We start from the raw sequence: 15,075 nt of genomic DNA on the forward strand, positions 1-15,075 counted from the left end.
CCATTATATCAGAGCGGGAGCAGAAAACCTCAGAACCTTGACACATTACACTCAGTTGCCATTTTATTATTGCTGAAATCTAGTCTACTACAGCAGCCCTGCCATAAATCCTTACCTTATGAGGGCTACAATATTTATTTTTTGTTGAAATTGTCTGGTATTTTGTTCATCCCATTTATGAGCAACTGGGTGTAAAACTGAAACTATCTGCATGACTACATACGGATAAGTGGTAAAATCTCTAACTGTAATTTTGGTGAATTGAACCTTTAAGACAGATGGAGACGTAAAAGGCAATGGAGTGTGATACAGAAGATTGACCAAGAGCCTCCTAAATAATTGGATGAAACCAAAAGTGAGTAAGATGTGGGCAGAGAGGATGACGAGATGAGCAAGGGGAAGAAATGTGGTGGCATGGGGAGATAGGTAGAGAGGAGTATGTGAAAATACCACAGGGCAGATTGGCCATCTGGATCTCTGACTTGACAGCTTGACATGTTCCAAGTGCAGTGAACATGGAGCAAATTCACTATGAAGGGCCCCCTCTTGAGATATGCAACACATTACACAAGAAGCGTAATTAGAGGTGCTGGTAGGGGCCCACACTGAGCGTCACCATGAACAGAATGGTCGAACGGAGATCAATGTTCTGCTCTCTAAATTAATGAGGCTAATGTTGATGTGACAGCCTCGTCACCGCAGATCTGTGGGGAATAGATTCCAATATGTGCGAGTGGAGATGTGGAACAAGGTACAAGCCTATTAAATTGCAGCTGGACAGCCAGCACACACCCACACACACACACACACACAATAAGGAAAAGCTTCCTACACACAGAGAGCTTGAACACAAGAAATGATTGATGAATATTTTAATTTGACCAATTCATATTGCTCACCAATAAAGTCCTTATTTTCATTATAAAACATACTGTTGAAAGTGAACAAAGAATACAGCTGCTTACTAAATATCAACAAATTCAAGGGGGGGAAAGCAGAAATTTACAATAGAAAATTACCATTTTCCGGTGTAGAAAGATTATGTCTTGTTCTTTTTTTACGGTAGAAACAAACAATTCACAACTCAATGCATCTCAGATATAATAAGGAACTCATAACGAATGAAACACAAGCACACAGGGAACTGCGCACAGCAACATCTGCGTTCTCTTCGAGGGAGAGACGGGCTGATTATTTTAAGGAACGTGAAGCATGTATTCAACATAAGTCATAAAATGTAAGCAGTGCTCGGGAAGATCTTTTAGACTGGGTATTCTTAATGAAGACCATTGTCGCAAGATCGTTTGTTCACAAAGACACACACATTACACACGTGACGAAAAAAAAAAGCCAATTTGGTAAAGGAGCACTGCTTTGACGTGAGGGAAGTTGAGGCTTATTTTTTCTTTCTTTTTTTCTTTTACGAGAGCAAATCCTGGATCTGTTATAACCCATGTTTGGGAGAGCCAAAAGCCAAAAATGCTCAATTTGGCTCTTTGGTATTTGGTGTTGAAAATGGCAGAAACACATATTCATAAAGTACAACATTAACAACATTATAATTTCAGAAAATTACATTTTCCCCTTGAGAGGAATTTTTTTTTTTTCCCTCTTCTGCTTCTGATTGGACTTTCTGTCCTCCAACTCTAACTAAGATAGTCGAGGTTTGATTGCAATTAGAAACAACTTAGAAAAAAAAATCTTTTAAAAAAAGCAAAGAAACAAACAAAAAAAAACTTTACCAAGAGTCATTGGCTGGGGGATAGTTTGCTTTCCTCTGGCAACTTCTTCACAGACTTCAAACAATCTTCCAGCTGCTGACTCAATATCCACCTGATTCGTCTTTACTGACGGGTGCACAGAAACTCAGTGACTCCTTTCATAATTTTCTGCTCCAGTGAGGCACATTTACATCATCTAGCCTTTTGATTAGTCTTTCTTAAAAAAAAAAAAGTACTGAAAGATGATAACATGATGCTTCATATGGAATCAAAATATGCAAATCCACTTTTAAATTATACACAGGAGTGTTCGCAGAGCGGTCAGAGCCTTTTGTTCAGTGCATTTTCATCAGTGATTCATTGCTCAGTTGCTTACTGCTCTTTTTAAAGCCTCTTGAATGTGTCTTTTGCTTGTGTTTAAAACCACGTTGTCCTCATGGAGACAATAAGCTCTTATAGTTTATACAATAAGGTCCCACGTTGGCTATAACCATCCATCAATCCATCCATTGTAAGTGTTTCTTCCAAGGCTCTGCCACTCACCATAGGTCTGTATTCCCACAACCATCAGTATCAGTATTTATACGGTGATGAAGCATGATTTAAATGCAGCAAAGCTGATGACCGAAGACCACAGGCCAAAAAAAAGACATTATAAAATCTTAAGAAAAAGAAAAAGACATTATTATCTCCTCTTTGTCTCGGTCACTGGTTGCCCTTGTTAGCGTGGAGGACCAGTTTTTGAAATGTATCCTTGAATGTGAATTATGGGAGTAGGATCCTGGTGGGTTAGTGTGCATATGTCTCTCTCCTGTATCCCTGCTTCAGTGTAGTTTGCTGCACCATCAAAAGAAGTTCCTGTTTTGCAGTCAATGGATGGTAGGCACATCTCCCAGCCAGGCACCAGGAAGGGGGCGTGGACACGTAAACTCATTCTGCAAGGACAGAAAAAGAAAATATATATATATATTAAAAAAAGAGAATAAAGTTTAAAACCATTTAACAGCTGGTCCGCGCTAGTTACAGAGGTGGTGGTTACAATGCAAAGTTAATTAGTGCCCAGTGATTTGATAACAGTACAATGGGGCTGTGACAGCGCCAGCAAAGCAAATTAGGGTAAGCAATTAAGCAGATGATGAAATCCCATGTGCTTAGATAGTTTAGAAAGCTGGAGTGACTTCCCCTAATGTCTTACAGGGATTAAATGAAAGCCCAGCAGAAACACTCTGACAAGTGTTCATTTTGAAAATGTCAGTTAAAGCTGATAATAACAAAATAAGAAAATGTCTTTAATTCAACCTGCTCCCCTCAACATTTTGTTATAGATAATTCAATTACCCTCGAGTCAAGCATTGATCGGCATTCAAACAATAGCTGGAATATCTAATAATTTAAGTTTTTAAATAATTTTTCAGTGTTTATAATTGACCAATCACAAGATGTTTTGTTTGTATTTGTAGGATAGATAGACGGCGGATGGCATTGGATAAACAATGTTTTGAGATTTGAGCCGAGGACAGATGAAAAGCTTTTCTCTCTGATCAAGTCAGACAGATGCACACACCATTAGGCCACATTCAGACACAATCCTATACTGCTGCGAAAACGCAGGTTTTCCTCCATTCATTCGAGGGTAGTGAGTTCTGCCCCGGTGAAACTGAAGCTATCCAAGTGAATTCATGGACTAAACTCTGATACCCTGCTTCTTAATCTGTGTCTGGCTTGCAATTAACGCTGCAGAAGAGTCACACAAAGAAGTTTCCTCTGGTTTGTGTCTGATGGTTTGACAGAGTGAGAACGAGCTTGGTCTAGAGACATGGACAGTGAATGAGAGTGATAAAGCAATGGCATTGAGAAAGGCGGTTAATTAGCAAAATAAAATCCTTTCACAGTGGTTACTTTCAGCACAAATAGAAACACCCACAGCGGCTCACAATCCAAATTTTCTAGGCTAGATTCTGAGAAAAAGTGTTTTTTCATCCTCCTGAAAAAAATAAATGAATTTTGGATGTGCATGGTTTTCATCAGCTATCGATAAAATAAATGTAAACACTGTGCTATGTTTCAGTGCATTTTCAATCATAGGAAAATAAACTGGCTAAACCTGTGCTCACATTTTAAATATTCTCCCTATGTAATGCAAGTTTACGCCTCAGTAGAAAATACATTTATTTGAAATAAGCAGGATCGTTCTGATCACATGGCATATTTGTATCACTGGAAACAGAAAATTAGAAATCATAACAAGTAAATCATTTAGAGACCTTTAAATGTCAGCCTTTTCCCACAGGTCAACTGAGATGTTGCGAATTAGTAAGAGATTTTGACATTTTACTCTCATTTAAAAACCACAAGCTTTGAATTGATCTCTGCACTGAAAGAGGCAGAGGCACACTCAGCCCACATACCCAGGTTTGCCTCTGAGCATTCATGCTCTGAAAAAAAATCCTCTCCTTCACAACTTAACCTTTAAAAGAGCCTATTTGCGACTTGGCTGCAGGTAAATCCACATTGCCTTAATAACACAAATGCTGTGAGTTTTGCCAGGCTAAGCAATTTCTAAAGCTTTCAGAATCTGCTCGAAATTATCCCGGCTCAACGGTTTTGCTGCTCGGGCTGAGATTGTTGTCAGCGTGACGCAGATCTCTGTAACACAGGGCTCAGACGAGTACGCCCTTAGTAGAACTTTTATTTAAACGTTATTAAACAGGCTGATAAGTCTTTACTTAGCTCTTCATCTACTTCTCAGGTGGATGCGAGTGAAGTGACGACGTTTCAGCAGCACAAAAACAGAAGAAAACTTGCAGCAAAAGGTCACAGTGAATCTGCGCACGGTTACAAAAACACTTCCATAAGATCATGAAAAAAGAAGGAGTAAGCTCTGAAATGAGTAGATCATCTACCCACTGCTGTTTGTCATTACACTGTTTAATTAATAGCATAAACATATTTCCACTTCAACAGGTAATGGAAGATGTCCTTGCATTGAGAGCTTTGTTTATTTAATTTAACTATAGAACTAGAAATAATGACATAATGCTGATATAAAGACAGAAGCACTGAGACTTTTGTCTTGTATCATTAACCCTAAGCTTCCCGCATTGTCCAGGTAAAATATTACACCAAATTTCTTTTTTTTTAAATGTGATATTTAACAATTCCTTAGAAACGCACAACAAAGTATATCATATGTTAATAGTTTTTATTAAAATAACCCCCAAAAATCTACATCCAAACTTTACATTTTGGAGTTTATTACGTCAGCCACTGAAGAATTCGCTATTTTTTTAGATAAGCTGAACTGTTCTTCTCACTAAAATAAGTGCCAAATAAATTATTAAAAACAAATCATAATTAGCCGTCACTTGTAGAACTGTTGTATCAAAGCAATATCACACTCGACGCTGTGCTGTTGTAATGAATATCAGCACAGCAGTGATTTGCATTAGCATTTGGTCTAAATTCAAAATTCGTTCTTCTGGGTACAAAGTGTTTTTAGTTTTAGTTTTTTTCTTTGCTCCTCACTTCAGAATGCTCTTCTTTACACTGTACATTGTACAGCCTGAATCAATACATTGTGCAGTGATGTGGCAATTTTTAAAAGCAACTGCAGTCACATATCTTGCGTCTGAATTCACAAGATGTTCAACACATTTCTTGTGGCGGTGGTCATGGTGCCGGGTGTTGTCAGGGTCATTATGTATTATTTTATTCTAAAAGCCCACAATTTGAACAAAAATAAAACATGAAGTGATTACTGCACTTTACTGTCTTGTTTCTTGATTTTCTGTTGTGTCGATGCTGTCATAATGTAATGCTATATGCAGTTATTTCATGGTCACAAAGGTCTGAGCTGGTATTTGTGAAAACTCATTATTCCCCTTAAACATAATTTTCTTTAAGTGTTTGGTTAAATTATGACTGTAATTCACTCTGCTGCTCACACCTCTTCAAACGCTTGCATTGCAAACAGCCATTAGTCGCTTGATGGCTACCAGCCATTGGAGACAGCAGTGCTTTTTACATCAATTTGCAGGAAAAGACCGGATGTTTTTTGTTGCCAGACTTCATCAATCCTCATCTCTTCTGTTGCTGGCCTTCCAGGATGACTGCTCACTTCCTTGATGACAAAAAAGATGTTTTGTCATCTGCTTCACTTCTGCATACTGTCAGAAGTGTAACTTTGTAGAATTAGAAAGGGAGCTAAAAAAATCTATGCTGCCAGTTCTCCAGCATTGTTTCCCCAGACATTTAGACAGCACCAGTGGCCTTTCACAAAACAATATTCTTAATACATCTGCAGCTCCACCTTTCTGTGGCATCCTCTGAAAAAGCTGCTGTTGTTGTTTCCACAAAAACATAATTTCTTGACCTCTTGGTCAAGGCCATGGTTTTGGCCCAGGATAAACTTGTTAAACATCATAATGTTTGCCAAGTTTACCCTTAGAGGTTAGGGTCAGGGGTCCTTTCCTCCCACCAATGCAGGATGGCAGCATTTGGTAGTGTAGCTGTTAGCTATTAATACTGTTCAAGATGCTAGAGGACCTATGTCACTGGGCCACAAGGAATCTCCTCTGCCTAAGAGCACTTTACATTTTAGGCAGAAGAAAGCCCAGGGCTAATGTGATGTCCAAAGACAAGCCAACTGTTGACAAAATACATCCTGAAAGTCTGATTTAGAAACCCTAGACAGAGAAAGACGATATATTTTTTGAGGACAAGCACCCACATGCCACCCCACAATAATCTACCCTTGGGAGTCTGCACTATATTTATAAAAGTATCTTCCAAACCCTCCTATCCCTCTGCATGAGCGTCTAGTTTTTGGAGAAAAGAATACACAAGAAGCTGGCAGTGATCCTGGTGGTTTAAGAATTGATGTAGGCACTGTCATCCGTAAGACGCTGTTTCAATGAATGATTGAAAAGAGTTCTAAGAATTGGGGTTACGGTTTGTAACCACAGTTGGTGTTGACAGTAAGATGACAGTAAAACTGTATAATCTCTTACTTAGCAATTTACACCCACCAAATTAGCCCAAGTGATACCATATTTTTCAGAACAAAATACCAAAATCGTCAGATGTGTCCTGAGATAAAGAGATACAGGACTTTGAGTAAGCATCACAAGAAAGTGTCAATACCCTCTTCAGACAGGAAAATACAGTATTTTAAATCAATCTGAAGAAAAAGAAGAAGTGAAGCATGGAGACAATAAACCTTACACATGTCTGAGTTGGTCTGTCCACACTTTAGAAGCATGTTTTTATTATATTTGTTCAAATTCTGTTTCCTGACAGCAATAAGTAATATGTTCTGAAATAAGCGATAGGCACAACCTACCTTAGCACCCTATGCCTGTGCACATGAAAATGTGTTTTGGGAGAGTGACTTGGTAGGGGGGCCTGAAGGGTTGTGGGAGTTCTTCAGTTCATTCCCTCAAAATCTAGCTGTCTCTTATGATAAATAATAACAATAAATCCTCTTCCCTTGCTATGCATCCCAAAGGAAAACTAGCTAAGGCTAAGATCTTCTCTTTTCAAGAACACGGGTTACATGTCCGGTGCTGGCCCTTCTTTCATCCAACCCCTCTGACGCCTTTATGTTTTTATAATTAGGCTACTAATTAGCAGGATACAAACATGATGCAATTAGTTTGCTCCCAGTCAGGACAGCTGGAAGTAACACAGACATATGCCAGAGACTCTCAAAGGGATCACAAGACTCTTACTCCACTCACAGCTCCAATTACCCTGTTCCATGTCCCCCACCCCGCCTGTATGCTTGTGTGAAGTTGCATGCTCCCTCTTTTTTTTCCCCCCCAAAGACCAAGAAAGAAAAAGAAGCAGATAGGAAATAGATGGAATGTGTCGATTCTTTGTGAATAGTAAAGTCGCTGAGACTATTTAAATCCAATGTGCACTGCGAGCTTGGTCTAAAAAAACAGGCAAGCTACAACTGCTCTTATGTCTTCATGCATGTACATCTATATACTGTCTATACACTGTGTGTGAGTGTACATTTGAGTGTCTGTGTTAGATTCACACACACTGTCAAATGAGATAATGTAGGACATGGACCAGGTCTAATCTCTGCATACAATGGAGACAAAGTACGACAAATTAAAGCACCAAGCTTATTTCTGCTTAAAGGAAAAACAACAATTATACAAGGAATCTCATGCTGGGGAGCTGATGCCTGTATAAGCTCTTGATCTCCTCAAACACAGATACTTTTAAGCGCTCCCTCTCTCTCTGCCACACAAACACATATTAAATCCTCTGATCAATCACGACCAAGTGATATTTCTCCCTTAATAAATTCCAGTCTTGATACATTTCTGTTTGTGTAGCGGTTAAAAGGGTGCGTAAGCCAACATGAGCAAACGTCTGCAGAAGTTGGTTTGGAGTAATGGCGATTGTTTCTTTGATAACAAGACAGTTCTCTGTGGAAATAAAAGGTAAATGAATGGACTTTCTGCTAATGATCTGGCAAAGAGCCATTCATTAAAGGTTTCTAATTTTGTTTACAGCAAGGTCACAGGGTCCCGCCTGACTATTAACACAACAAATTAATGATGCAATACATAGACCACAGGAAAATTCAATTATCTAAATTGTATTTTTATCCAACATGTAGCTCTCATTCATTATTTTCCTGAACATCACGGCCAATATGTCATGATATCAATAAACAGGTAGTGATTGATATTCATGTGCAAAATATTTGCTCTTGTTGAAATGCATCTCATGGATCTCTTTTTTAAATACTTAAATAATACGTACCTAGATTATTATTAGTGCTGAGAGCATGAATGTATGAATAAATACATCTTTACAGCAAGGGCAATATTTTGCCTGCAGCCATACTTTATGACTTAGATTGAAAATGCAAACTTTGCAATGGGCAGCATTCAGGAATGAGCAGGATACCAGTAAAGAGAAGCAGATGCCAAGCATAATGCAATGTGTGAAGATACAATACCACAAATGCATGATTACAATCCGCAATGACTGGATGTGCAGTGAACACCTTTTACAAGAAACGGTGGCTTATTTATTCCCGGTCGCCTCGTTTAATTGTGAACGCTTCATTGGGAAAGCCTCATCACCCAATTTGAACTGTAAGAACAAGCACAGCAGTACAAGGCAGCAAATGCTGCTCTAAAGCTGAGTTTGTGTGAGTCAAATGATTATAAAGATGTCTGTGCGTTGGTTAACTACAGCATCTGAGAGGAAAGAAATGAGCTTAACTGAGCTTCAGTGCTTTCACCCCTCTGCACTATCCCTGTCTCCAACAACACAAGATGTGTTTCATTAAAAGAGAGGATATACCGAGCCACATGTAAGTGGGCCAGTGAGAGTAAGCTGCTCTAAAAGAGCATTATTTGAAGTTAAACAGAGAGCTTTTTTGTGTGCGTACGCATTAAGCAAGAGATGCAAAGCGTGGTCTAAAGGTAGAGCTCACTGTTTTCCCAGAGGAAATCTTGATTCAATGAGTTGTGGCTGGGAGCAAACCGAGCACGTCTCTGATGAAATGCCATAGCGTGTGCGCATATTTATGTAAGTGCATGCACATGCATGTTCATCTGTGCTTGAGCGTTATGATTTATGATGATTGTGATTCATGCGGGTGATGGATGACCACATTAGGAGCAGTCTTTGCCTGTATATATCACGCGCTGCAAACTAAATTCAGTTTCACATGTCTGGAATAAAAAATATCCATCAATAAATAAAGCAAGAAATTATGTTATACCCTTGTTAGCATGCATGTATCATCTAAGGGATCATCCATTACTCGTCTTATACCATACGCACTTGCTGCCGTGTCATCACATTAAAATATTTTTCATGAATGTTGTTTTTGGAATGGTTCTATAACTTGGCTTTGATTTTTCTCTTTTGTTATAAATAGCGTAAAAATAATAGTTCTTGAATGTGTTGCTAGGCGACATGTACTGTAGTCTGTGATTTTTAAAAGTGTTGACCAGTTTTTAAGAGTGGATTTCATCACACAAAGCTTCAGTGATTATCTGTTCTGAAATCACTCGAGTACACTCATACCACGGGAATACACAATAGAGTCGCGTCACACGACAACAGGATATTAAGAGGATCTTTCCAACTGAGATATGCATCACCTGACTTTCCCTCTCCAGCACACACACCAGGCTCACCTCACTCCCTCGTTCTCCACCTCTCTTCCATTATCACACAAGAACACATACTTTAGCTCTTTATTGCTCTCTCTCATACTCGAACTTGTGAACTCTCTCCGACTTTTCATTATCTGTGCAGGTAAAGAAAGACATGTTAGCCTCAGCAGTTTTAGCCACATTTTCTTTTGCTTTTCCCCTACAACTGTCCTTCAAACCTGAGGTCAGAAAAGACACATATATAGCCTATTGGTTTTTCAGCTTATATTAAGAGTTGTCATTTTCATTTAATTAAAAAAAATGTGTTCTGGGAACAGATCCAACATCGTCAAGTTTGCTGATGATGCTGTGGTGACAGGTTGACTCACCAACTATGATGAGAAGGCCGACCTGGAAGAGGTGGAGAACCTGTAGAAGATTCCAAAATCAAGAGGCTAGTGGTGGATTTTAGGAAAAATCATCACGATTTCACCTTCAGTACCTAGGAAATTACATCACATACTACCTCCACCTCACCTTAACACATTAGCACCTCAAACAGCTGAGGAATTTAGTAAGTACTAAAGACTTTCTCTGATGCTGTGGAAAGCTTCCTAACAGGGGGCATCACCACCTCACCCGTATGCCCTACACAGAGCAGTGGGCCAACTGATCTACACTCGCCACCCTGCAGGACCAGAAAGTGCAGCGCCAACACTATTAGGATGATAAAGGTTCCTCACCACACTTGCAATAGACTATTCCCGCTTCTGTGCTAACAGCTCTGTAGCCACACGTCCAACACAGATAGTCTCAGAAAGAGCTTCTTTCCCCAGGCCATCAGGATTGCACTGCACTATACTCTTTTTCACATGTGATTCCACTGTATTATCATTTTACCTTTGTACGTATATATCTAAAGCCTTTGTTTTCTATTTGCACAGCCTTGATAGGATGCCACAGTGCAAGGCACTGCACACATTGTTTGCATATGTGACATAAACCTGGAATCCTTGAATTCAAACGTTGATTTTTGTTTTTTTTTTCCTGGAAATTCAATTCAGAAACTATTTCCAGTATAATATACATGACAAGTAAGTTCAACCACACACAAAAAACTTTTTTTTAAGTTTCTGAAAGTGCTATAGGAAAACAAATATCATACTATCCCCTTGCCTACTGTGCAGTGCATTGCAATAAGATTGTGCCTGTTCAAATCCAAATCACTCTCGTTTCCCATGTCTTCAGTAGTTCAGTTGGAAACTGAGCGGCAGAGGGGTTCTGCTTTCTGTCACATCTACTTCCTGCGGATCCTCTCATCTCAGCTCAGGACATACCTTCTGCATTCCTCTGCATCGAACAGCCAACTTCGACTGCACAACTGGGTTTCTATACTTGCTTTGATTTCAGAAGAAAGAAAGAAAGAAAGAAAGAAAGAAAGAAAGAAAGAAAGAAAGAAAGAAAGAAAGAAAGAAAGAAAGAAAGAAAGAAAGAAAGAAAGAAAGGAAAGTCACCCGAAATTAGAGTTCACGTGTATTATTTCTGTGGTCAGAGACAGTTCAATTAATCATCATGTCATAATAAATAACTCATTACCAAAGCCACACAAGCAAAGCGAGAGTCAGGTTAGAGTGCAGCACCAAGGCCTCTCAGTTTGTGCTCAGTTTTTCAAAATATGATTATTGCCAGCGATGTGAGAAAACGTCACATATTCTTGTGCTTGTACCTTTCCTTCTTACACTGACTCAGTAAACATCTTTATATGGAAGCTGAAATTCAGTCCTGGGTATATATATACAATACAATACAATGCAATTTAAAATTAAGTATGATGGACTCGTAAACACTTTTATTATTCCATTATTTCTACTGGACAGGATTTTGGCCACTGGTTGGGAATTTTTGTCAATAACAGTAAATAACAGAGAAAGATGTAAATTGAAACAGACTCAATGTAATGATCATGATAAAAAACCTTTTGCGGTGATGAATTATTTTCTCTTTGGACAGATATTGGTATAGTCTAATTTTATTAGAGGTAAAATATAAATCAGTCAACTCAAATTAAGCCTTTCAAACAGGCCCTTCTTTATGCTTTTGGTTATATACGGTACATGCTGCATTTTCAGTAACTGATTTTGACCATGCAGAGCTGCTGCTGAGGGGAAATACTGTTTATTGATAGCTTTGTGATGGCAGTGTTACAGCTGGCTGCAGATGCAGTGAACCAGATACTGCAGAAAAGGCCACATATGAAATTATATTATACAATAAATGTCACTAAATTGTGTGCTAGTACGTTTCACTATGTAATATAATATTCAACCAAAGCTAATTAATTTACTTGTTTTAGTTCTTCAGTGTCAGCTGTAGATTCAGCAGCTTTGTGAAAAACATCTGATGTTGTATTGTAAGGGAGAAGATAATGGTTTTTTTTATTCCAGTTCAACATGGATTTTTTTTGGTAGCTGGCATCTAGCAGCCATTACAGAAAACTTCTGCATTGGATTCATTATTTAGCAGTGGTCGTGTCGACTTTATTAAACTCACTGCGGACTCATAAAATGTCACAGTGTAAAATTTAGTAATCAGCACCACCTCCCTGTTTGCTATGTGAAAAACTAGACTCATTTCAAAAAGGTAACACAATTTTGCTCACACGCTGGTGTTGAAGTTATGGTTTAAAACTTTAAACTTAAAGCTTCAAAACAGGCAAATGTTATAATAAATGTTAGGGAACCAAACATCTTTGTTTAAACTAAGTTGGCTTTACATTAATTTGACATTACAGTTAACTTTTACTGAGTTTGAAATTAACCCATTTCATCAGTTAATTTACAGTTGGTATCTTCATGCATTGTGAGTGAATTGGACAGCTGTCTGTGAAAAATGCTACATTTAAATGCACCCAGGAGGCACTTGAGACTGACTGAAAGGTGGTTGGAGTCTAGCCAGATGTATAAAAGCTGTGGAAGTGACTTACTGTATAAAAGCTTTGCTTCTCCCAAGTGGGACTGCATCACCCACAGGGTGAAACATGGGTGTCATGACTGATTTTGTCCCCTTTGTCACTTCTTAAAGCATAAAAATGTTGCACCATGAAATATCTATGGTTTGCAAACAGATTGTTGTGTCTTATTTTATGGTACATAATAGGATACTAACTCATAGTATTGTTCACAGTACATGTAATGTAATGTCTCCTCCCTTTTTCCTCTTGGGCATTGTGCAGTTTATGTTCCTGTAAATAAGGTTAGTACACTTTTTTCTTTTCTTTTTTTAAAGGTAACTACTGTACTTACTCTATTGATTATCCTGCAGTTGCCCTGAGCTGAGCAGATTGTCACAATTGAACTCACATGTTTATTTGAGTTTAACTGTGTGAAATGTAAGAAACTATTGTGTGGATTTTCTTTTATAAGAGAATAAAAGAAACAAATATTCCTTCAGTTGTTTCTTTTTGCCATATTGTGATCACATTTCTGCAGTAGATGTGATATTAGCATTGTCTGACTGACATGGTGCCGCAGCTGTGAATGTGTATGACTGTGTGCAGTCCATGTTGTTGTGTTTGAGTATTTTTATATTGTTGAGCCAAGGTTACACTACCCTGAACTCACACTGACCTCCTGTATTTCATTCCTTAAAAATGTGTTTTCATCTCCACCACTTTGCAACACAGCAATGCCTAACTAAAATTAGTTTCAATAAAGCAAGATAAGTGACATATTCAATCATACAACAGATGCACTGAGCTGTTGTAGTCTCTATCTGATCCCTGATCAGTCATAAGTATGTTTCTTCTGTGTGTTTGTGTTTGGATAGCTGTTAACTACCCAGCCCTATTCTAACTAAATCCCATCAGTGCAGACAGTTTGGTAGTTATCAAACAGGTTTGGCTGCATTACCACCACCTCTGACTGGAGTAGAGAAGACGCTGATTTGCATGTATCCTGGGAAAACCAATGCGGTTTGCTCTGATCATATCAGTGATCTGTCCCACAGAGACACATATATGTGACTCAGTGTGTTAAATCTCATCTGTGTTTTATTTCCAGTACAAGACAATAGAAACGACGAGCGTAATGGAGCCAATATGTCAAATTTGTGCCTATTCACACAGTTCCAACAACAACCTGCGTCTACTCATCCCGTTCGCGCACTGCTTCCACTCTGGTGAACAGTGCATTTGCATCGGAAGACAATGGTGCAAATGATCTGAAATCAGCGGAGACCGCGCTCAGAGTGAATGGCGCTTCATAGAGTTGTGTTTTTGGGACTTGTTGAAAGAAGTGAGGAAGCGTTACTCATACCATCACTGAATCTGAAACAGCCCTGACCTTTTAATCAAAAGGCTGCTTGTCACCGATTTCTGGGAAGGATGAGGGTCAGATTGTATCAATTATGTCATTTTGTCATGAAACTGTCTCCCTGTTTGATGATATATCATTTTTATCTCAGTATAGCAGAAATAGATAGAATGTCAGTTTTAATGTTTTGTAGAGAACCAAATGTTCATGATCCCTCATTAGGTTTCTAGCTTGGGTAGTGAATAGATCATGATATCATAAGACTTGCAATATACAAAATTAGATATCTCTAAGGGTTGGTGGACCAATAAAATTTCGAATCTATATCCAAATATAACAGGACTGGCTGTGTGCTCTTATTAATCCAACATAATGCAAGAAAAGTTTTATACAGTGGCTATACTGGGCTTCAAGATTCTACTGTAGATGTTCGGCCAAAAAGACAACATGTTTAATCAAGTTTTATTCCGTCAAGTTTGTTCATCTTAAATAATGAACTTTAATTTCAGACCTTTCCATGCAGAAGCACCACTAACAAAAATTATTTTTTACTGTATTTAATGTCTTTGGACACCAGTGGAAAATACAAGCCTTTGTTGAAAGTTCCTCATGCAAATGGAAATTGGCTGTGGCTTTCTGATATAATAGGACTTGATCCTGAAGAATTGCCAAACAGCTGCAGGAGACATCTTTTTCATTTCCCTACCCTTTCTCGCTGGTGTGGCTGTTGACACTTGCCAGAGGGTGCAATTGTGCAATTAGCACTCTACTGCAACAACTAGTGACAATGTCATACTCGACTGTTATTAAACAGTAGGAGTAATGTGACATTTAACAGAAAATGGGATGTGAATTATATCATGATATCATGATCATGAACATGATACCTTGAACTTTTCCAGTGTTGTG

At 38.5% G+C, this 15,075-nt stretch overlaps 1 protein-coding gene across 1 annotated transcript in view; it reads right to left on the reverse strand.

Annotated features, from left to right (window-relative positions):
• Positions 1–840: 840 nt before the first annotated feature.
• The window catches only part of lrrtm4l1 (leucine rich repeat transmembrane neuronal 4 like 1), a 37,652-nt gene continuing 23,417 nt past the window's right edge, over positions 841–15,075 (reverse strand). Inside the window, exon 3 of the mRNA XM_019263754.2 lies at positions 841–2,656. Within this exon, the coding sequence (XP_019119299.1) occupies positions 2,591–2,656 (66 nt within the window). The 3' untranslated portion in view covers positions 841–2,590. The remainder of the gene's footprint in view (positions 2,657–15,075) is intronic.

The sequence above is a fragment of the Larimichthys crocea genome, chromosome IV (assembly GCF_000972845.2).
Source record: "Larimichthys crocea isolate SSNF chromosome IV, L_crocea_2.0, whole genome shotgun sequence".
Taxonomy (NCBI): Eukaryota; Metazoa; Chordata; class Actinopteri; family Sciaenidae; genus Larimichthys; species Larimichthys crocea.